This window comes from Oncorhynchus mykiss, chromosome 3 (assembly GCF_057628025.1).
Source record: "Oncorhynchus mykiss isolate SJ-2025 chromosome 3, ASM5762802v1, whole genome shotgun sequence".
Classification (NCBI taxonomy): Eukaryota; Metazoa; Chordata; class Actinopteri; order Salmoniformes; family Salmonidae; genus Oncorhynchus; species Oncorhynchus mykiss.
Window position 1 is genome coordinate 77,158,424 of NC_143024.1, and position 23,864 is coordinate 77,182,287.

Consider the following 23,864-nt stretch of genomic DNA (forward strand, 5'->3'; position numbering starts at 1 on the left):
AAATTGAAGCAGGTTGAGAGAATGCCAAGAGTGTGCAAAGCTGTCATCAAGGCGGCTACTTTGAAGAATCTCAAGAATCTCAAATATAAAATATATTTTGATTCGTTTAACACTTTTTTGGTTACTACATGATTCCATGTGTGTCATTTCATAGTTTTGATGTCATCACTGTTATTCTATAATGTAGAAAATAGTACAAATAAAGAAAAACCCTGGAATGAGTGGGTGTGTCCAAACTTTTGACTGGTACTGTATATATAAACAAATCTTTCCAGTCAAATCAAAAAGCTTTGTTACTTTTGATTGAACTAAACATCTGGAAAAACTATTTGGAAATCTTCAACATGTCCGTTTTTAGATGGTGTTGTTAATCTAGTTTCTTCACATTTGCAAGATGTGTGATACTTAAATATCCTGTAATTGGTTTATTTACCCTCTTCATTTAAAGCATTTGGGTTTATTTTGTTTTCAACCTCTTGATAATTGGATGTCAACTTTTCATTGTGCATATGTCCATATGCTTTCTAATTTCAGGCAAAAAAAATGTACATTAATTTGCTTAATTTCTGCATTTGAGAATGAAATGTAGGAGCAGGGTCTGGAACTATGGAACTTACAGTAATAACAGCTGTGGACTACAAGAATACATTCAACTCCTAGTTTTGACCCATCATTTTCTTATAGTTTTTGTGTAACTTATGTGTTCAGTAAGTGGATCCTGGGTAAAACTAAGACAAAGAAATGCACCTGTAGACCTGTTAGTGAATCAGTGAGTTGTAGTTTTGCATTTACAGATTCCACCATTACTCTTCAAACACATAATACAAAAAATTTATTTCCAAACACTGATAGCTAAGCTATTTCCTGAATATTCTAAAAGTAATTTAGACTGTGAAATTCAGGCAGTGTCATAAAGTACAAGATAAAAGTTATATAATGAACAAGCAAATGTTATTATCCCCATATCTGTGTCATTGCTGACATTGTACAGTATACTAAACCCTAAAGAAAGGATGAGAGCATACCTGCTAGATTTAGTTTGCATTTAGTTAGTTTGCATTGCAAGATTTAGTTTGTCTTGCAATGGACTTTCTATGATACGCCAAAACAATTGTTTAAAAAAAAGTATTTTAAAAGCCTAGTGCTATTAAAAATGTGATTTCCACACTATGAGGTTGGAATAATACAGTGAAGTTGTGAACATGATCATAATGCCCTTTAGTGTTGAGCTGTTTGAAAAGACTGCCTGAAGTTTCTGCCTGTTTTGGTGGGAGGGAGTTTTTACCTGCCTGATGATATAGTTAAGAGACCAATAAGATAGAGCGTTGCAAATCTCTCTGCCAATAACAGCTAGTGTTCAGTTTTCCCCTCCCCACTCAGACCCCTCCCAGACAGTCTTAAGAACATTCTTGCTTGGAGGATTTGCTCTTTGCTAAGAAGCTCTTTTTTCTTCTTCACCGTTTTAATCGAAAAAAAATCACAGGTTGTTATCCAGAAATAATGTGATATTGAGATAAAAACGGCTGCCTTGGATCTTTAAGAAAGGTTCAACTTGAATAACAGCAAAAGAGAAAATATACTAAACAAACAACTAGTCTCAAAACACCCTGTACTTGTTCCACATTACAGTTTTATTCGAAATTGGTTCTCAGCAATTTGCCAATCGAACTCAACGACTTGATGAATGTACAGTATCATTCCTAATTGGAATAAATAGGCTTTTATGTTCATCAAATAAACACAACAACAACAACCACTGTTGACAAGAGCACATTGACACATACTAGGCCATTGAAACCGAATTCAAACAAAAAAGTTACTTGGCCATTTTAAAGTGGAATGAGAACCCTAAAGTCCCCTGATGTATATTGAAGCCTTTGGCCTGTGAGACCATTTTAACGCACATTGCACAATCACACTGCACATTTTTTTGTATCATAATGCATATGCTACAACTCACCAATTGCACTGATATTAACTGCTGTTAATATATATATTTGGCAACAACTCCAGACCCTTGCCTCACATTGCCTCCAATTATTATTATTTATTTTTTTAAATCATTTTTTTTATAGAAAAATAATTGGGGTGGTTGGGAGGGCTTTGGAAGGTTGGAGGTGTATTTAGGGGGACTGACTATACTGCCAAGTCGTTGGGCCTGGCTCTGATGCTGCTGCTCTTGCTGGCCCTGCTGAGCCGGCGAGGGTCTGTGACCATGACGGGGGGCTCATGCATTTCCACTGTGGTGGTGACGTGGCCTTCCTCCTGATCAACATTCCCCCCACTCAAACTGCCCCCACTGGAGCTGGAGCTGGGGCTGGTGGTGGGGGGAGCAGCATTACAAGGCTGCTGCTTACTATCAGAGGAGGGGGCGGAGGAAGGGGAGGAGGAGGGGGATGTGGCCTTCATCTCCCGAGTCTGCTGCTCGGTGACCAGGTTGGCCCAGTTCTGCTGCGTGGTCAGCCTTTGGTTGTTGTTGCTGCTCATGTAGTAGGAGGACGAGGGCCCCTCCTGCAGGGGGTCCATCTTGAACTCTGCCGGGGAGGCCTCTACCTTGGGCCGCAGGAACGCACCACTCCCAGCTGTCACGTCCGTGTACGTCGGTGGGTAGCTGAGGTTGGGAAGGGCAGTTCTGGGGGCAGAAGTTATGGACTCCGGCCCCACACCATCAGAGCGGGGCAACAGCACATGATCAGGGGTGGCCATTCCCTGTTTAACTTTCTTCCACCCAAGGTGATAGATCTCTAACAAATTCAGCAAAAGAGACACGCAAGCCACCACAAGCATAAATATGATGAAAATGGTCTTTTCAGTGGGCCTAGATATGAAGCAGTCCACAGTGTTGGGGCAGGGCCACCGTGCACACTTGTATAGCGGCCTCAGCTGGAAGCCATAGAGTAAATACTGACCTAAAATGAACCCCACTTCAAAAAGGGTCTTGAATATTATGTTGAACACATAGGTGCGCAGCAGGGCACCCCTAATGCGGATCTTGCCATGCTCATCCCTGATAGGTGGCTTCTCTTTTTTACCACCTCCCCCTCCCCCTGCATCCCCTCCTTCATTGTAAAGGAGTTCCTTTTCCTCCTGGAGTCTGTTGGCCTTTCGCAGCTCCTCCTCCTTCTCTTTCCGCTTCTCCTCCATGCGGACGATGTGCAGTACGTGACCCAGGTAGATGAGGGTGGGCGTGGACACAAAGATGATCTGCAACACCCAGAAGCGGATGTGCGAGATGGGGAAAGCCTCATCATAGCAGACGTTCTCACACCCAGGCTGCTGTGTGTTGCAGGTGAAGTCAGACTGCTCGTCGCCCCACACGTCCTCGGCTGCCGCTCCCAGCACCAGAATCCTAAAGATGAAGAGGACAGTCAGCCAGACCTTGCCGATTACTGTTGAGTGTTCCTGTGCATTCTCCAACAGACGCCCCAGAAAGCTCCAGTCACCCATGCTTCAAGATTTATACCCTAGGGAGAAAGTACAGTCTGGAGTGAACAGAGGGAGGAGAGAAGGAATACGGGATGAAAAGACAGAGAGGGGGGAAAGAGATTGTCAGTTACCTGTTAAAGTGATACCATGTAACATAAAGCATGAATAATCCAGCATAAACTGCAGGGGGATAAAGGACAGAGAAACACTACAAACCTAGAGAGAGCAAGCAATGGTCGCGTCACCCACAAACATACAAAGGGTTAATCACACTTCACATCGGCACAACACATTAAGCGCTTATTAAAATGAATTCCATAAAATGGCCTTGAAGAAGTCATTGCGTTAACTGCTAAATCAATTATTTTAATCGAACAATCGGTCAAAGCAAGTGAACGGTATAGAAATGTTCTGTAATGCCACAGAATTTTGTGAAGCCCCCTATTTCTCTATTTAGCATTAACTATGAACCTGACATTTATGCTAACACTCTTTCACTCTCCTGTTCTCTCTCTAAAACTTTCTCTCGTCACTGTCACACATACACACACGCTCTCTCTTTCTCTGTCTCTCACCTGCTCGCTCCACTACCCAGCAGGCATTTGCTGAGATCAACATTATAATGGTCAAAAACAGCAGTGAGCAGAGGTTGGACTGCGGTGTGTTGGCCCTGACACACACGACTCCCACTGTTACAGATCCAACAGAGCCTTAGGTGTCAAGTCCAACGATATAACATACAATCTTCAACATCTAATAGGCCTTTATATCCTGTGATGTACAGAATTACATTTTCATTGAGAACAGGGACAGCTATAGGCCTCTTTTAACATGCTAATAATTCATTAGCTAAATCTAATACATCTGTAACACACTTGTAAAAAAAATGTGTGCTATTTTAATGGCAATTTAATGGTCAATTATATAAGAAATTGCAGCCAATAAATGCAAAGACACCAAATTCATAATTACATATATTGACTAAGCTATTAACTATTTAACAATGTATACTGTCATACTGCATAAGTTAAAACCAAACGGAATAATCAGATTACACTTTCCCCATGTGTGATCCTCAAAAACAAGCTATGAGAATGATTTTAACTAACCTCTGAATATACGTTTGAAACTAAGACATTGCACAACATTTGCCAGCCCTAGTCACAAAAAACACTGTTGAATACAGGAGAATGAAGACAAATACTCAGACTTTTTTTTGTAGGTATTTTCTTAAAACTGCATTGTTGGTTAAGGGCTTGTAAGTAAGCATTTCACTGTAAGGTCTACTACACCTGTTGTATTCCGCGCATGTGACAAATAAAATAGTATTTTATTTGTTATCTATGTATAGTGCTTGGTTAGCTTTGTGCACATGAACTTGCCAGTAGAGGCCTATCAATCTACTATTCACACCAAAAGCAAAACACAAGCAGAAACATAAAATGGTTGGAACTTACTCAAATGTTCTTGTATTGAGGGTAATAAATCCATCGACAAAGGTTCAGAATAAATATGACACCTGTAAAGAAAAAATATATAAATTAATGGATGAATATGTTAATTGGTTTATTTACATCAAAAGTTTATTCCCTTATCTTTAAGCAGACTGACACACGTGATAGGTATTTTTTTGGTTTACTGTTAGTTTTTAAAACTCTTATTGAAGTGAAAATGACCATGCCCTGATTCATAAATATTAATTGGCGTCATAAATTAAGATATTAATTCGATTGGAAAAACAAGGCATTTTGACACAGAATTGATATGCAAAGAAATGTTAATCTCAAGAGTTGAGAGATGTTTCAACCTATTTCTCTCTCCATATCAACATCCCACCGCATAGTTTGTATCCTGATGAAGATAATGTGGGATTATTTTTTTTCTTCACGGCAAATACATATGAAATATATATTAAACGTGTTAACATTATAAACATATTAAACGTGACATACCCCAAATGAATGCTTGTCTCATCAGAATTGTAAATGCTAATCAAGAGAAATACTTTGATCGAAAAGAAACGCGCACCTAAAGATTGGATAAATACATGACCGTATGAAACAGCAAAAAATACATATACAAAAATCGAAATGCTTTAAAAGTTATTTGTTTAATGTTTATTTATATTATAATTTGTATTATCATTATTACTGCTATTATAAGGACTACAGTATTAGAATAGCCTATCTGATAAGGTTGGAATGTTGTATGTTCTTTGTCTCAACATTTGTTTTGTTTAATCACGTGTATCAGTCCAGAAAATATCCCCTCATATTATACAAATCGAATAGGTTGAATATCAGATGATTTATGAAGGTTTTGAAGACCATTAAATAAGTCATAATAATTAACTCGATCAAGTTCAGGTAGCCAACAGTAACCTACAAAGTGTGCTGCCTCACAAATCGACAATACAGAGGGTGCCAGATAGGCTTTGTGTCCACTGGGTTTATTTTTTAGCTCCCATATACCTTTGTTATCGTATTGTTTGACCGATTATAATAGGTCACTACTGTAATTTCTAATAATTAAATACTCAACATTTAAATGTTCATTAAATAAAATGTCCATTGATACGAGTTACCAGTAACCAGCATCACATCAGTACGAGGGCCAGGAAAGATATTCGCACCTCATTTCAATCATACCTTAGACAGGAGATGCCCAATTTAAATATGGAAAGCAATATCCATCTGCCATTGGTGCCATATTTTGAGTGCGTCGGATAGCCTACAGACCTCCCAGGGAAGTTGGTACCCTCCCCTCTTCACCAAGTCCTGGCACCTCTGCCAGTTTACCAAACTCTTTTAAACGCAGCCAGGCCAAGTTATTCATTCACAAACTTCACACGTGGATTCGCCGCCAAATTTGAGCAAGAAAAGTTAGTTTTTCGAGACGAATTGAACTTGAAGATGGGTTTCCGCGAAGCGCAGCTCACTCCCATTCCCAGCCATCGCGACTGTCACATTGTGTGACCATGCATGAGTGAATTCAGTAAGTCATCACCCTGGACCGATGCACGCCACGCCCCTATAAAACATCAAGCTTCAAATAGGCTATGCAGTCTGGGGGTGCATGTTACCATCCGGGAAAAATCTGTTCTGCTTTCATAGTTTTACATCTGACCTTTGGTCTTTAGTGACGGAAGTTGGCAATTTCTGACAATAAGGTAGCCCATCTGTGAGAAATAGTTCATTTGGAATGCTGAAGAGAACATAGGCCTGACAGATACAATTGTGAGTTAGGAATGTATGATTCTACACCTCACTAGAATACAATTTACTTGTGATACATGGCTATCAAAAGTTACACTGCAAATCCAGTCACCCACCGCAAAACCCACGTAACCTCCCGCCCTCTCTTGGTTGTCCAGAGAAGCGCATCCCAGTGGCTGGAGGTTGATAACATTGGTATTACAACATATACTGTGAAAGCAATAAGTGAACAGACAGTATCATTTGTTTTTTAATTAAAAGTCAAGACTCAGGGTCAGAGTGCAGATCTAAAAAATACAAACATCAAAAACATGCAGGTTAGAAATCTGTACATTAATAGCTAGGCTCTAGCTGCTGTAAAGAAGCAAGTGGCAATGTTGAGGCTTTCAAAAATGTTCCCGAACGATTTGTACTACTGAATTTAGCATTTTCTCCAAACAGTCAATGTAAAAAAACATACAAAAAGCCCCCATACAACTGTAAAGATTGTGAGAGGAAGTAAGCCCACAAAGTGCTTTCACATATGTGTGTGATGCATCTCATTACTAAAACTGTCCTTACCTTTTCACAGGTAACAGTCAAATTGTCACTACAGTGATACAAGTTATGGTCCAACTTCTACATGCATTTTTGAACAAAGCACATTAGGCCAGTTTTGCCTGTAGATCAGCCCGCTAACTCACATTGAAAGAGGTGCAGTGATATGTTCAGTGCCTAAAATAAGGAACAAGCTGAAAGATGTTAGGCTCTGTAGCCACGTTTACAATCAGTCTTGACAACAATAGGCTATATGTCGGACTCAGTTGGCATAATGCTCAGAGGTTCCGTTTCCAGTACCCAGCTTAAGCCTACTCCTGGACCAAGAAGCATGGATATTCCCCATTGAGCATGCTTTTTAAGTACAGGAATAGGCTTCATTTGGGTCCAGGAAATCTGTCCAGAATGTTCAAGTGTATCAGCCATGCTACCTAAAAACATTGTGCTCGGTGTGGCTCAGTAGGTAGAGCGTGGCACTTCCAACGTCAGGCTTATGGGGGACCGGTACGAACAAATGTGAAAAGGTATGCATTCACTACTGTACGTTTCTATAAGAGCATAAGAGCATCTGCTAAATTACTTAAATGTAAATGCTCAATATACAGCATCTACATCATACTGTTTGACACCGCTAATAGACGAAGGCACTGTTTTAAAATTGCTTTGGTACTCAATACATTTCCTTCGCCGGTATGAGCCTCAAATAGAACTTGGAGCTATACTGCACACTTGTGAGTTTCTGCTTTGGTAAAGTGTCCCACAAAGCTGAAGTAGTAACATAAACCAATTCTGGTTGCGCTCCACAATAAAACAAACTCCTGCAAGCTCATTGTAAACCAGAAGGTGGCGATCTAGACCCATTTGTCACTGCTGTTCAACCTCCCAAACACACATGTAGCTCAAACACACAAGCACCAAGATAAATAAAATAAAAAAATACATTTAAAAAAAATGCTAAAACATTACCCCATAGATCAGTCATAGTGGAAGGCACAGAAATATATATATCCTCTACGACAGTGTTCCCCAACGCCAGTCCTCGAGTACCCCCAACAATACACATTGGACAAGCACATCTGATTAAACTTGTCAACTAATTAGCAATCGCTCAGTGAGTTGAATCAGGCATGTTCATCCAGGGCTACAACAAAAACATCTGCTGTTGGGGGTACTGGAGGACTGGAATTGGGAATCTGCTCTAGAAAAGCAGACTCAGGGTTAGGCCAGTCCTCTCAGCTGCTACAGGTATGTCCTCACATGTTCTCTTCTCATGGTAACAAAACACTGATAGGTTTCTACTCCCTAGTTCTCTGTAGTCTAAATGGGGAAGAACATGGACACTATGCTGGGCTCACACGGTCTTGGTGCTGGAGGAATCTGTAAGAGAGGACAGCAGCATCTCGTTCTTTTTATTCTGTAGTAGGGACTTGTTCGTGGTTATGTGATCGGGGTGAGCGTAGGCACGGCTCTTCTTGGACATCCTGGTGGAGCACCTCATCAGGGCCTTGACGATGAGGTAGGCCAGCTCGGTCACGTTGAGAACCATGCAGATGGCAGACGAAGCCACCATGAAGATGGTGAAGATGGTCTTCTCCGTGGGTCGTGAGATGAAGCAGTCCACCTTGTTTGGGCAGGGCCACTGCTCACACTTCACCAGACGAGGCATCGCAAAGCCATCGTAAACAAAGTAGAGGGCGTACATAAAGCCAGCCTCAAAAATCAGGCGGAAGAACAGGCTGCAGGTGTACGTCCACCACAGAGGCCCCGTGATGGGCAGACGACGACTCTTCAGGGCCTCTAGGTCCACCTGCCTGGTCTTGTCATCACCACCACTGTGCAAGGCCGTCGCGATGATGTGCTTCTTGTCCCCACGCTTCCTGTAAGTCACGTGCATGGCCACCAGCAGGGCCGGTGTGGACACGAAGATCAGCTGCAGGCACCAGAGACGGATGTGTGACACAGGGAAGAAGTGGTCGTAGCAGACGTTCTTACAGCCGGGCTGCTGGGTGTTGCAGGTGAAGTCAGACTGCTCGTCTCCCCACACGCTCTCTGCAGCCAGTACCAGGATGGTGATACGGAAGATGAATAGGACAGACAGCCAGATCTTCCCCAGGCTGGTGGAGTGTTTGTTCACCCCGCCCAGCTGGGCATACAGAGCCCCCCAACTCATCTCTACAGCAGCTTTGGCTTAGACCACCTGGAGAACACAATAATGGAAACGGTACAAATTAATGTCAGTTCTTAGTGAACTTGAAAAAGGTTTCATTTTCAGAAACCCAAACAGCACACTGAGAAGGAGACCAGTAGACCTACATTACTGTCGTTTCCTTTTGTCTCACAATTAGACATTTGAAAAACCTAACCAAACATTTCTGAACATGAAGTATTCAATTGAACACTAGGTGGTGTTTCTTTCCAATACAATTTAATCAAACTATAATAAGATTAAGTGTTTTCATTCAAGTAATTAATTTTACACAACACTGGCTATCAAGTGAGGCTATACTGATGGATAAAAGTGTAGTAAACAATAAATAATCAAACAGTACACAAGAAAGTTAAGACAAATCAATAAATTAGCATTTGTTTATTATACATTATAAAACTGGGTGGTTCGAGCCCTGAATGCTGATTGGCTGACAGCCGTGGTATATCAGAACATATAAAAACATTTTCTAATTACGTTGGCAACCCGTTTATAATCGCAATAAGGCACCTCGGTTTTTTTTGTTGGTATATCTCCAATTTACCACGGCAAAGGGCTGTATCCAGCCACTCTGCGTTGAGTCGTGTGTAGAAGTCATTGGACATATATTACACCTCGTACGTGGTTGCTTATACATACACTTACTAAACTTGGCTGCTGCTAGTTACTAAGACAGCATTATTAGTGATGAGTTTCCCTGCATTTTATTCAAAATGTAAACTGTCCATAACAATTTGCCAATTAATCATATATCGTTAGGTTTCCCTGTCGAGTTTCTAATCTGTTAATTGTAACATGTATATTGGGGGAAAAAATAAGCAACAATCATTTCTTTAATAAAATCCTAAACATCAGCAAAAAAAAAAAAACAATCACCAGTGGCTGTATCATTACATAAAGACGAATAAGACAGGTGAGTATGATCCACAAAATATCGGATTCACAAATCACAGCACTCACCTCCTCGGAATTTCAGCAAACGTCCATTAATTTTACTTTTCGGTGCACTTTAATGCCGTCGTTCAAAGAATCACCAAAGACGGAGAGAGCAACTCCAAACGAAGCCGAGGGGAATATTTAGTTGTTTGGAAGTAGGTCCGACTGTGAAGTCTGCGCTCTGATGAGATGTACCTGAGTTTTTACGATCTTCACTCGAGGACAATCTACCTGCTAGGGGGCGGGACGAAGAAAAAGAGCGCTCATCAACCCCATTGGCTCATCAGTTCAGGAGTGTGTAGTTTTACCTGATTTCACTGAAATACACTGATTTGATTATTTGAATCAAACACAATCACATCCTTTTCACATTGACTGTTTATAGACAATTCAGAGATACACTTGAATTCGGTCTTCATTTACTGTACGAGCTATAAAGCACGCAGTCATCATTAGCCCAATATTAGACTAAAAGAGCCTAACGTTACTCCGTAGTCCAAGGACTTTTCATGTTGTTTAAAGGGCGAATTGGCCCTGGAAGTTAACAGCTAAACACTCCATATACACGTGACTAGATTCTCAATTGCAGTATGGTGCTAGAAACATAAATCCCTTTACTTTCATATCACATCAAAATAATTTCACAAATGCAAAATACACACTTAGTGTACACTGTGTTAACCGGGTTTAGCATAGTTGCAGCACGTTTCAGTGACGTGTGTGGCGTCGGTCTTCCATTTACACACAGGTGTTCAGAGACGCATATAGCTATTAGCACAGTCCAGCGTCTCCCGTAAACAAGCGCTGTAACATGGAAATATGTCCGTGTGGGAACCCTAACCCTATTAAAAGGTGTGTATCAATGTAACTTTGTTTTATTATTATTTACGATATGAAATGTCCTTATGTTTCCAATACAGCAAGGGACTCGTGTTAATGTTCAGACTGAGCGTTGCGAATCTTAACAAAACTCCCCTCTACAGAAGATGCCTTCCTCCAATGACTCTTGTGTAATGTAACTGAACTGAGAGTCATGGTCAAGGCCTAAGTCGTCATGAGACAGTCAGTACATTCAAGTGATGATGGATACTTCCTCTGTGAAATCAAGATTATCACAAAGTAGGCATGACCTCATGCTGACTTAAGATCTATCTAGCGATGATGCTATTTTGGGAGACCATAGGAAAATACCAGATATAGTACATAATACTGTTTGTTGAAAAATTACAATATCTTAACATTCTTGAGAAATTCAACATTTTAATAAAGAAATCTCCCATAAGGTTTTGACATTAACTTTTCATATTCATAATTCAAGAAGCCAGTGTGGTATGACTAAACCAATAATTCCCTTGTCTGATCAACGTGTTGATTGCATAAAACATGTGGTGGCCAGATTTCTGAGATGGCATGGGAATCAATCCCTAGATTGCTTTATTGTGTGTGAGGGCTATAGTATCATCCCAGAATGGTTGATTGTGTGTGAGGACTCAGGGCTACAGTATTCAGTAACATCCCCAGTGTAGGCACTACTGAGAGATCAGATCATCCTCATCACCATGCTCTTTGGCTGAGTGATGGACAGCAGAGTCCCAGACCTCAGCCCACCCTGTTCATCAGTGGTGGTGATAGTCCTGGGGTCACTTCTTGAGCTTGGCCAGGCCCATGAGAAGCTGGTCCCTTCTCTCTCTCCTGGCAGACAGGTGCTGCTGGTCAGCTGGGATCAGCTCACACATCTCCTGGAGGGACACATCAGAGGAAGAAGGGAGGGAGAGGGAAATAAGATGAGTAGAGAGAATGCATTGTTTCTTCTCTGATTTGTACATTGATCAAAAATAAAATGCAACAATTTAAAAAGGTTTTACTGAGTTACAAGGAAATCAGTCAATTGAAATAAATTTATTAGGCCCTAATCTATGGATTTCACATGACTGGGAATACAGATATGCATCTATTGGTCACAGATACCTTTAAAAAAGGTAGGGGCGTGGATCAGAAAACCAGTCAGTATCTGGTGTGACCACCATTTGTCTCATGCAGCGCGACACATCTGATAAGGGTGGCGAACACGCAGATGAGCTTCCCTGAGACGGTTTCTGACAGTTTGTGCAGAAATTCTTCAGTGCAAACCCACAGTTTCATCAGCTGTCCGGGTGGTTGGTCTCAGACGATCCCGCAGGTGAAGAAGACAGATGTGGAAGTCCTGGGTTGGCGTGGTTACACATGGTCTGCGCTTGTGAGGCAGGTTGGAGGTACTGCCAAATTCTCTAAAGTGATGTTGGAGATGGCTTATGGTAGAGAAATAAACATTCAATTATCTGGCAACAGCTCTGCAGTCATCATGCCAATTGCACACTCCCTCAAAACTTGAGATGTCTGTGGCATTGTGTTGTGTGACAAAACTGCACATTTTAGATTGGCCTTTTATTGTCCCCAGGACAAGGTGCACCTGTGTAATGATCATGCTGTTTAATCAGTTTCTTGATATGCCACACCTATCAGGTGGTTGGATTATCTTATCAAATCGGAGGGCCTGTTGTCCGGACCTCTGGCAGTCTCTATGGGGGTGCCACAGGGTTCAATTCTCGGGCCGACTCTCTTCTCTGTATACATCAATGATGTCGCTCTTGCTGCTGGTGATTCTCTGATCCACCTCTACGCAGACGACACCATTCTGTATACCTCTGGCCCCTTCTTTGGACACTGTGTTAACTAACCTCCAGATGAGCTTCAATGCCATACAACTCTCCTTCCGTGGCCTCCAACTGCTCTTAAATGCCAGTAAAACTAAATGCATGCTCTTCAACCGATTGCTGCCCGCACCTGCCCGCCCATCCAGCATCACTACTCTGGACGGTTCTGACTTAGAATATGTGGACAACTACAAATACCTTGGTGTCTGGTTAGACTGTAAACTCTCCTTCCAGACTCACATTAAACTTCTCCAATTCAAAATTAAATCTAGAATCGGTATCCTATTTCGCAACAACGCATCCTTCACTCATGCTGCCAAACATACCCTCGTAAAACTGACCATCCTACCGATCCTCGACTTCGGCAATGTCATTTACAAAGTAGCCTCCAACACTCTACTCAACCAATTGGATGCAGTCTATCACAGTGCCATCCGTTTTGTCACCAAAGCCCCATATACTACCCACCACTGGGACCTGTACACCCTCGTTGGCTGGCCCTCGCTTCATACTCTTCGCCAAACCCACTGGCTCCAGGTCATCTACAAGTCTCTGCTAGGTAAATCACCGCCTTATCTCAGCTCACTGGTCACCATAGCAGCACCCACCCGTAGCACGCGCTTCAGCAGGTACAGTGCCTTGCGAAAGTATTTGGCCCCCTTGAACTTTGTGACCTTTTGCCACATTTCAGGCTTCAAACATAAAGATATAAAACTGTATTTTTTTTGTGAAGAATCAACAACAAGTGGGACACAATCATGAAGTGGAACGACATTTATTGGATATTTCAAACTTTTTTAACAAATCAAAAACTGAAAAATTGGGCGTGCAAAATTATTCAGCCCCTTTACTTTCAGTGCAGCAAACTCTCTCCAGAAGTTCAGTGAGGATCTCTGAATGATCCAATGTTGACCTAAATGACTAATGATGATAAATACAATCCACCTGTGTGTAATCAAGTCTCCGTATAAATGCACCTGCACTGTGATAGTCTCAGAGGTCCGTTAAAAGCGCAGAGAGCATCATGAAGAACAAGGAACACACCAGGCAGGTCCGAGATACTGTTGTGAAGAAGTTTAAAGCCGGATTTGGATACAACAAGATTTCCCAAGCTTTAAACATCCCAAGGAGCAATGTGCAAGCAATAATATTGAAATGGCAGGAGTATCAGACCACTGCAAATCTACCAAGACCTGGCCGTCCCTCTAAACTTTCAGCTCATACAAGGAGAAGACTGATCAGAGATGCAGCCAAGAGGCCCATGATCACTCTGGATGAACTGCAGAGATCTACAGCTGAGGTGGGAGACTCTGTCCATAGGACAACAATCAGTCGTATATTGCACAAATCTGGCCTTTATGGAAGAGTGGCAAGAAGAAAGCCATTTCTTAAAGATATCCATAAAAAGTGTTGTTTAAAGTTTGCCACAAGCCACCTGGGAGACACACCAAACATGTGGAAGAAGGTGCTCTGGTCAGATGAAACCAAAATTGAACTTTTTGGCAACAATGCAAAACGTTATGTTTGGCGTAAAAGCAACACAGCTCATCACCCTGAACACACCATCCACACTGTCAAACATGGTGGTGGCAGCATCATGGTTTGGGCCTGCTTTTCTTCAGCAGGGACAGGGAAGATGGTTAAAATTGATGGGAAGATGGATGGAGCCAAATACAGGACCATTCTGGAAGAAAACCTGATGGAGTTTGCAAAAGACCTGAGACTGGGACGGAGATTTGTCTTCCAACAAGAAAGACAATGATCCAAAACATAAAGCAAAATCTACAATGGAATGGTTCAAAAATAAACATATCCAGGTGTTAGAATGGCCAAGTCAAAGTCCAGACCTGAATCCAATCGAGAATCTGTGGAAAGAACTGAAAACTGCTGTTCACAAATGCTCTCCATCCAACCTCACTGAGCTCAAGCTGTTTTGCAAGGAGGAATGGGAAAAAAATTCAGTCTCTCGATGTGCAAAACTGATAGAGACATACCCCAAGCGACTTACAGCTGTAATCGCAGCAAAAGGTGGCGCTACAAAGTATTAACTTAACGGGGCTGAATAATTTTGCACACCCAATTTTTCAGTTTTTGATTTGTTAAAAAAGTTTGAAATATCCAATAAATGTTGTTCCACTTCATGATTGTGTCCCACTTGTTGTTGATTCTTCACAAAAAAATAGTTTTATATCTTTATGTTTGAAGCCTGAAATGTGGCAAAAGGTCGCAAAGTTCAAGGGGGCCGAATACTTTCGCAAGGCACTGTATATCTCACTGGTCACCCCCAAAGCCAATTCTTCCTTTGCCGCCTTTCCTTCCAGTTCTCTGCTGCCAATAACTGGAATGAACTGCAAAAATCCCTAAAGCTGGAGACTCTTACCTCCCTCACTAGCTTTAAGCACAAGCTGGCAGAGCAGCTCACAGATCACTGCATCTGTAAATTAGCCCATTCAATCTACCTCATCCCCATACTGTATTTATTTATTTATCTTGCTCCTTTGCACCCCAGTATCTCTACTTGCACATTCATCTTCTGCACATCCTACCATTCCAGTGTTTAATTGCTATATTGTAATTACATCACCATGGCCTATTTATTGCCTTACCTCTCTTATCCTACCTCATTTGCACATGCTGTATATAGATTTTTCTACTGTATTATTGATTGTATGTTTGTTTATTCCATGTGTAACTCTGTGTTGTTGTATGTGTCGACCTGCTTTGCTTTATCTTGGCCAGGTCGCAGTTGCAAATGAGAACTTGTTCTCAACTAGCCTACCTGGTTAAATAAAGGTGAAATAAAAATAAATAAATAAATCTTGGAAAAGGAGAAATGCTTACTAACTGGGGTGTAAAACATATTTGTGCACAACATTTGAGAGAAATAAGCTTTTCGTGCTTATGGAACGTTTCTGGGATCTTTTATTTCAGCTCATGAAAAATGGAACCAACACTTAAATGTTGCGTTTATATTTTTGTTCAGTATAGTTTTAACTGCTAGGATTTCATTTTGGTGTTATCCTAGTGAAATATGTCCTTGGTTACACTATGCATTTAAACATCGGTCCAATATAAAATATTTTATGCTTGTGAAATAGTTTACGCTTAGGGCCAGGGTGTTCTCACATGACGGCTTCCATTGGAGTGTGGAGAATGATGTTTGAACAGCCTGACTGCATATGATTGAGTAACGTCTAGTTAACAGGGTATGGTACTAGAAGGGGAAAACTTTTGAATGCTCGCCGGACTTACTGTTTCATTGCCCTCATTGACCTAACCCAGTTTTTCATACCTTCTTGTACTTGATGAGCAAAATCTGAAGACACCTAGTCCTAGAATATAGAGGCGTTGGTACAAACAGTACAACACATAAACACATAAGCTTACTTTGTTGATGCGCTCGGCTGCCTCCCCAGAGAATTCGGGAACAGGTCCAAAGTTGTTCAGAACCCTCTTCATGCCCTCTCTGTAGCGCTGGAGATAGTCCTCCAGACCTGGGGGAGGTATATACTGGTTCAGTATAGAGTAACAAAACAGATTTGTATCATCTCACCATGACCAAGAACGAAAGTGCTCAAAGTCATTTAGGCCTAGTTGTATTCTACACTGAACAAAAATATAAAAACACAACATGCAACAATTTCAAAGATGTTACTGAGTTACAGTTCATAAGGAAATCAGTCAATTTAAATCAATTCATGTTGTGTGACAAAACTGCACATTTTAGTGTGGCCTTATTGTCCCCAGCACATTGTCCCCAGCACAAGGTGTAATGATCATGCTGTTTAATCAGTTTCTTGATGTGCCACACCTGTCAGATGGATGGATTATCTTGGCAAAGGAGAAATGCACAGGGATGTGAACAAATGTGTGCACACAATGAGAGATAAGCTTTTTGAGAGTATGAAACATTTCTGGGATCTTTTATTTCAGGTCATGAAACATGGGACCAACACTTTACATGTTGCATTTATATTTTTGTTCAGTGTATTTGAATGAATTTAGTAAGTGGGTTTAAGCATTAAATCTAGTCAACTTCTTTCTTAGGTGTAAAAAGCTTGTTCATTTGTTTCTTACTTCCAAGTTGAACACTGAATGTGTACATGAACATTACAGGGACAGACTAAAGCTAACACTTCAGTGTGATAACTGGCAGCTACGTCCAACTAAGCTCTCTCACAGAGTTTTGTTTTTGGTGGGAGAGACCTCACCTGACAGGCTGTTTTCAAAGACTCTTTCTCTCCTCTACTTCCACTAGTGTAATGTACTTAAGTAAAACATAATTTAAAGTACTACTTAAGTAGTATCTGTACTTTATTAGTTATATTTTTAACAACTTTTACTTCACTACATTCCTAAAGAAAATATTGTACTTTTTACACCATACATTTTTAATGCTTAACAGAACAGGAAAACTGTGAAATTCATGCACTTATCAAGAGAACACGTGGTCATCCCTACTGCCTATGTTCTGACGGTCTCACTAAACACAATTGCATCTTTTGTAAATAATATCAGTGTTGGAGTGTGACCCTGGCAATCCATACATTTTAAAACAAGAACATGGTGCCGTCTGGTTTGCTTAATATAAGGAACTTGAAATTATTTATACTTTTCCTTTGATACTTAAGTATATTTTAGCAATTCAATTTACTTTTGATACGTAAGTATATTTAAAACGAAAACACATTTAGACTTTTACTCAAGTAATATTTTACTATTTTAATTGGTGACTTTTATTTCAGTAACTTTCTATTGAGGTATATCTATACATTTACTCAAGTATGACAATTGGTCCTTTTCCCACCACTGTCTGCTTCAATAGTCTGAACAAAATAAGTGTAAGGCTCCTTCTGTCTGATAACATGACTCAGCTTTCTGGGTGTAAGGGCTCTTCTGTGCCCTGTTTGTAAATTATAGTCAATCAGCCAGAGCAGAGCAGAGAGTGAACTGTTGAGTGTTTTACTATCTGATTGGACTAGACCAGAGGTTCCCAACCTTTTTGGGTTACTGTACCAACAGCTGAATTTTGCTCTGCCCAGAGTACCTCTGAAGTACCCCCTCATATGCATTTGACCTATTGTCTCATGAGTGTTCTCAAGTACTCCCAGGGGTCCTAGTACACCTGGTTCGGAACCACTGGACTAGAGGACCTACAGTGATAACAGGAGTGGACCTGTGTGTTTTACTATCTGATTGGACTGGTTGGACTAGGTGACCTACAGTGATAACAGGAGTGGACCTGTGTGTTTTACTATCTGATTGGACTGGTTGGACTAGGTGACCTACAGTGATAACAGGAGTGGACCTGTGTGTTTTACTATCTGATTGGACTGGTTGGACGAGGTGACCTACAGTGATAACAGGAGTGGACCTGCGCAACCTTTGGAGGACCTGAGCAACATAATGTAACACATGCCACTGTTGTTTTTTTATTGAATGTTTATTGCAAGCAAAGGGAGACATGAAAACACACAATTAACTTAGAAACGACATGCTTCACTGAAGTACCACTGTTAGAATGTGGCTAAAAAGGCCTCTGTTATTTTGCCACTTGGGAATATGACCATGGACTAACACCAGAGGACTGGTATAAAAATATTATTAAGAGATCAAAACAGGTAAAGTAGAATGTGTGAGTACTGTACAACATGTATTCTCCCCTGGTGACAGTGGTTTTAGATGACTGGTGTGAGGCAGTTCCTTCATTTGTGTTGATCAAAAGACAGCTTAGTTCTGTCAACGCGCTCTCTCACTCTTCTGTCAACACGCTCTCTCTCTTTCTGTCAACGCGTTCTCTCTCGCTCTTCTGTCAACGCGCTCACTCTCCCTCTTCTGTCAACGCGCTCTCTCTCTCTTCTGTCAACACGCTCTCTCTCTCTTCTGTCAACACGCTCTCCCTCTTCTGTCAACACGCTCTCCCTCTTCTGTCAACACGCTCTCCCTCTTCTGTCAACACGCTCTCCCTCTTCTGTCAACACGCTCTCCCTCTTCTGTCAACACGCTCTCTCTCGCTCTTCTGTCAACACGCTCTCTCTCGCTCTTCTGTCAACACGCTCTCTCTCGCTCTTCTGTCAACACGCTCTCTCTCGCTCTTCTGTCAACACGCTCTCTCTCGCTCTTCTGTCAACACGCTCTCTCTCGCTCTTCTGTCAACACGCTCTCTCTCGCTCTTCTGTCAACACGCTCTCTCTCGCTCTTCTGTCAACACGCTCTCTCTCTCTCCTGTCAAACGCGTTCTCTCTCTCTCCTGTCAAACGCGTTCTCTCTCTCTCCTGTCAAACGCGTTCTCTCTCTCTCTCCTGTCAAACGCGTTCTCTCTCTCTCTCCTGTCAAACGCGTTCTCTCTCTCCTGTCAAACGCGTTCTCTCTCTCCTGTCAAATGCGTTCTCTCTCTCCTGCCAACCGTGTTCTCTCCTGTCAAACGCGTTCTCTCTCTCTTCTGTCAAACGCGTTCTCTCTCTCTTCTGTCAAACGCGTTCTCTCTCTCTTCTGTCAAACGCGTTCTCTCTCTTCTGTCAAACGCGTTCTCTCTCTTCTGTCAAACGCGTTCTCTCTCTTCTGTCAAACGCGTTCTCTCTCTTTCTGTCAACGAGTTCTCACTCTTCTGTCAACGCGTTCTCTCTCTTTCTGTCAACGAGTTCTCACTCTTCTGTCAACGCGTTCTCTCTCCTGTCAAACGCGTTCTCTCTGTTCTGTCAACCGTGTTCTCGCTCTCTCCTGTCAACCGTGTTCTCTCTGTTCTGTCAAAGTGTTCTCTCTCTTCTGTCAAACGCGTTCTCTCTCTCTCCTGTCAAAGTGTTCTCTCTCTCTCCTGTCAACCGTGTTCTCTCTGTTCTGTCAAAGTGTTCTCTCTGTTTTGTCAAAGTGTTCTCTCTATCTCTCTCTGATCACGGTGGTGCTGCTAGAGCAGGGTCAACTTCTAGTGTTCACAATGCCCTTTCATATTCTCCATCTACTTGATGTTTCAGACTCTCAGAGAATCACTTGTGGGCGCACGCGCACACACACACACACACACACACGCAACCACCCTCTCTCTCTCTCTAAAACACACACCCACGTCATCCAATATATTTTTATTTATTTATTTTTATTTCACCTTTATTTAACCAGGTAGCCTAGTTGAGAACAAGTTCTCATTTACAACTGCGACCTGGCCAAGATAAATCAAAGTGCGACACAAACAACACAGAGCTACACATGGAATAAACAAACATACAGTCAATAACACAATAGAAAAAGTCTATATGCAGTGTGTGAAAATGAGGTAAGATAAGGGCGGTATAAGGCAATAAATAGGCCATAGTGGTGAAATAATTACAATATAGCAGTTAAACACGAGTGATAGATGTGCAGAAGATGAATGTACAAGTAGAGATACTGCAAAGGAGCAAAACATTTTTTTTAAAGAACAGTATGGGGATGAGGTAGTTGGTTGGGCTATTTACAGATGGGGTATGTACAGGTGCAATGATCTGTGAGCTGCTCTAAAGCTAGTGAGGGAGATATGAGTCTCCAGCTTTAGTGATTTTTGCAATTCGTTCCAGTCATTGGCAGCAGAGAACTGGAAGGAAAGGCAGCCAAAGAAGGAATTGGCTTTGGGGGTGACCAGTAAAGAATACCTGCTGGAGCGTGTGATACGGGTGGGTGCTGCTATGGTGACCAGTGAGCTGAGATAAGGCTGGGCTTTACCTAGCAAAGACTTAGATGACCTGGCGCCAGTGGGGTTTGGACGAGTATGAAGCAAGGGCCAGCCAACGAGAGCATACAGGTCGCAGTGGTGGGTAGTATATGGGGCTTTGGTGACAAAATTGATGGCACTGTGATAGACTGCATCCAATTTGTTGAGTAGAGTGTTGGAGGCTAGTTTGTAAATGACATCGTCAAAGTCAAGGATCGGCAGGATAGTCAGTTTTACGAGGGTGTGTTTGGCATCATGAGTGAAGGATGCTTTGTTTCGAAATAGGAAGCCGATTCTAGATTTTAGATTGGAGATGCTTAATGTGAGTCTGGAACGAGAGTTTACAGTCTCACCAGACACCTAGGTATTTGTAGTTGTCCACATATTCTAAGTCAGAATCGTCCAGAGTAACGATGCTGGACGGGCAGGCAGGTGTGGGCAGCGATCGGCATTTACTTTTACTTGCATTTAAGAGCAGTTGGAGGCCACGGAAGGAGAGTTGTATGGCATTGAAGCTTGTCTGGAGGTTTGTTAACAGTGTCCAAAGAAGGGGCCAGAAGTATACAGAATGGTGTCATCTGCGTAGAGGTGGATCAGAGAATCCCCAGCAGCAAGAGCAACATCATTGATGTATACAGAGAAAAGAGTCGGCCCGAGAATTGAACCCCATAGAGACTGCCAGAGGTCCGGACAACAGGCCCTCCGATTTGACACACTGAGCTCTGTCTGAGAAGTAGTTGGTGAACCAGGCAAGGCAGTCATTTGAGAAACCAAGGCTGTTGAGTCTGCCGTTAAGAATGTGGTGATTGACAAAGTCGAAAGCCTTTGGCCAGGTCGATGAATACAGCTGCACAGTATTGTCTATCAATGGCGAGTATGATATCGTTTAGGACCTTGAGCGTGGTTGAGGTGCACCCATGACCAGCTCGGAAACCAGATTGCATAGCGTGGATTTATCGATGGTGACAGTGTTTCCTAGCCTCAGAGCAGTGGGCAGCTGGGAGGAGGTGCACTTATTCTCCATGGACTTTACAGTGTCCCAGAACTTTTTGGAGTTTGTGCTACAGGATGCAAATTTCTGTTTGAAAAAGCTAGCCTTTGCTTTCCTAACTGCCTGTGTACATTGGTTCCTAACTTCCCTGAAAAGTTGCATATCGCAGGGGCTATTCGATGCTTATGCAGTACGCCACAGGATGTTTTTGTGCTGGTCCAGGGCAGTCAGGTCTGGAGTGACCTTATTTAAGATGGTGAGGAAAGCACTTTTAAAGAATAACCAGGCATCCTCTACTGACGGAATGAGGTCAATATCCTTCCAGGATACCCAGGCCAGGTCGATTATAAAGGCCTGCTTGCTGAAGTGTTTTAGGGAGCGTTTGACAGTGATGAGGGGTGGTCGTTTGACCGCAGACCCATTACGGATGCAGGCAATGATCGCTGAGATCCTGGTTGAAGACAGCAGAGGTGTATTTGGAGGGCAGGTTGGTTAGGATAATATCTTTGAGGGTGCCCGTGTTTACAGATTTGGGGTTGTAACTGGTAGGTTCATTGATAACTTGTGTGAGATTGAGGGCATCAAGCTTAGATTGTTGGACTGCCGGGGTGTTAAGCATGTCCCAGTTTAGGTCACCTAGTTTAGGTCACCTAACAGCACGAACTCTGAAGATAGATGGGGGACAATCAATTCACATATGGTGTCCAGCGCACAGCTGGGGGCAGAAGGTGGTCTATAGCAAGCGCCAACGGTGAGAGACTTGTTTCTGGAAAGGTGAATTTTTAAAAGTAGAAGCTCAAATTGTTTGGGCACAGACCTGGATAGTAAGACAGAACTCTGCAGGCTATCTCTACAGTAGATTGCAACTCCGCCCCCTTTGGCAGTTCTATCTTGTCGGAAAATGTTAGTAAGGGATGGAAATGTAAGGTTTTTTGTTGGCCTTCCTAAGCCAGGATTCAGACATGGCTAGGATATCTGGGTTGGCAGAGTGTGCTAAAGCAGTGAATAAAACAAACTTAGGGAGGAGGCTTCTAGTGTTAACGTGCATGAAACCAAGGCTTGGATTAACCACTACATCACCAGAGGAACAGTAGGATAAGGGTACGGCTAACGGCTATAAGAATTGGTCGTCTAGTACATTCGGAACAGAGAGTAAAAGGAGCAAGTTTTCTGGACGTGATAGAATAGATTCAAGGCATAATGTACAGACAAAAGGTACGGTAGGATGTGAATACAGTGGAGGTAAACCTAGGCATTGAGTGGCAATGAGAGAGGTATTGTCTCTAGAGACACCATGTAAACCAGGTGAGGTCACTGCATGTGTGGGAGGTGGAACAAATGGGTTAGCTAAGGCATATTGAGCAGGGCTGGAGGCTCTACAGTGTAATAAAACAATAATCACTAACCAAAACAGCAATGGGCAGGGCATATTGACATTAGGGAGAGGCATGCGTAGCCGAGTGATCGTAGGGTCTAGTGAGTAGCTAGGCGAGCTGGAGGCACAGCGATTCAGACAGTTAGCGGGCCAGGGCTAGCAGAAGGGCCTTAGAGGGACATCGCGACGGAGCGGTTACGTCGGCAGACCAGTCGTGATGGATCAGAAGGGCTCCGTGTAGTAAAAGGGTCCAGGCCAATTGGCAAAATAGGTATAGTAGCCCAAGAAATTGGCCGATGGACCTAGCATAGCCGGGAGATGGGCCTAGCATAGGCTAGCTCCAGGCTAATTGGTGCTTGCTTCGGGACAGAAACGTTAGCCAGGAGTAAACACTCAGATAGCAGCTGGCTAGCTGCGATGATCCAGGTGAAAAGGTTCAGCTTGCGGTAGGAATCTGGAGATATGGAGAAGAAGAAGTCCGATATGCTCTGGGTTGAATCGCACTGTACAGACTGGCAGTAGTTGTCCGGGATAAAGGTTAGCTGATGACCGCTAGCAGTGGCTAGCTAGTAGTTACTAGATAGTAGTTAGTTAGCTGGCTAGCTTCTGTTGAGGGTTCCGGTTCTAAAGTAAAGAAAATAGCAGATCCATACCACATTGGGTGAGGCGGGTTGTAGGAGAGTATGTTGAAGTTAAGAAAAATATTTTAAAAATCTATGCAAAGAAAACATATATAAAAAGATATACAAGGGACAAGACGAAGACAAAGACGCCTGACTGCTAAGCCATCTTGGATTGGTG

The 23,864-nt window shown here is 42.3% G+C and overlaps 3 protein-coding genes across 4 annotated transcripts in view; all 3 read right to left on the bottom strand.

Annotated features, from left to right (window-relative positions):
* Positions 1 to 1,441: 1,441 nt before the first annotated feature.
* gja3 (gap junction protein, alpha 3) lies at positions 1,442 to 6,741 on the bottom strand. The gene is made up of 3 exons (XM_021597696.3): positions 6,075 to 6,741; positions 4,884 to 4,945; positions 1,442 to 3,482 (listed from the first exon to the last, which is right to left on the bottom strand). Exon 3 carries the CDS (start codon positions 3,445 to 3,447, stop codon positions 2,137 to 2,139), a length of 1,311 nt encoding a protein of 436 aa, XP_021453371.1. The 5' UTR covers positions 3,448 to 3,482; positions 4,884 to 4,945; positions 6,075 to 6,741; the 3' UTR covers positions 1,442 to 2,136.
* Positions 6,742 to 6,873: 132 nt separating this feature from the next.
* On the bottom strand, positions 6,874 to 10,495 carry gjb8 (gap junction protein beta 8). Its single transcript, XM_021597699.3, has 2 exons — positions 10,345 to 10,495; positions 6,874 to 9,375 (listed from the first exon to the last, which is right to left on the bottom strand). The coding sequence occupies exon 2, from the start codon at positions 9,346 to 9,348 to the stop codon at positions 8,530 to 8,532; it is 819 nt and encodes a 272-aa protein (XP_021453374.1). The 5' UTR covers positions 9,349 to 9,375; positions 10,345 to 10,495; the 3' UTR covers positions 6,874 to 8,529.
* Positions 6,874 to 23,864, bottom strand: part of cryl1 (crystallin, lambda 1) — a 35,684-nt gene continuing 18,693 nt past the window's right edge. The window contains exons 7-9 of one of the 2 annotated variants that reach the window (XM_021597697.3): positions 16,401 to 16,507; positions 10,345 to 12,059; positions 6,874 to 9,375 (exon numbers count right to left, since the gene is read on the bottom strand). In XM_021597697.3, coding sequence (XP_021453372.1) covers positions 11,961 to 12,059; positions 16,401 to 16,507 — 206 coding nt within the window. In that variant the 3' untranslated portion in view covers positions 6,874 to 9,375; positions 10,345 to 11,960. Of the gene's footprint in view, positions 9,376 to 10,344; positions 12,060 to 16,400; positions 16,508 to 23,864 lie in introns of those variants that run through there. The other variant, XM_036974947.2, reaches the window with a different exon arrangement.

Coding starts and splice junctions, on each gene's coding strand:
- gja3 (XM_021597696.3), bottom strand. CDS start 3,447: ATGGGTGACTGGAGCTTTCTGGGGCGTCTGTTGGAGAATGCACAGGAA.
- gjb8 (XM_021597699.3), bottom strand. CDS start 9,348: ATGAGTTGGGGGGCTCTGTATGCCCAGCTGGGCGGGGTGAACAAACAC.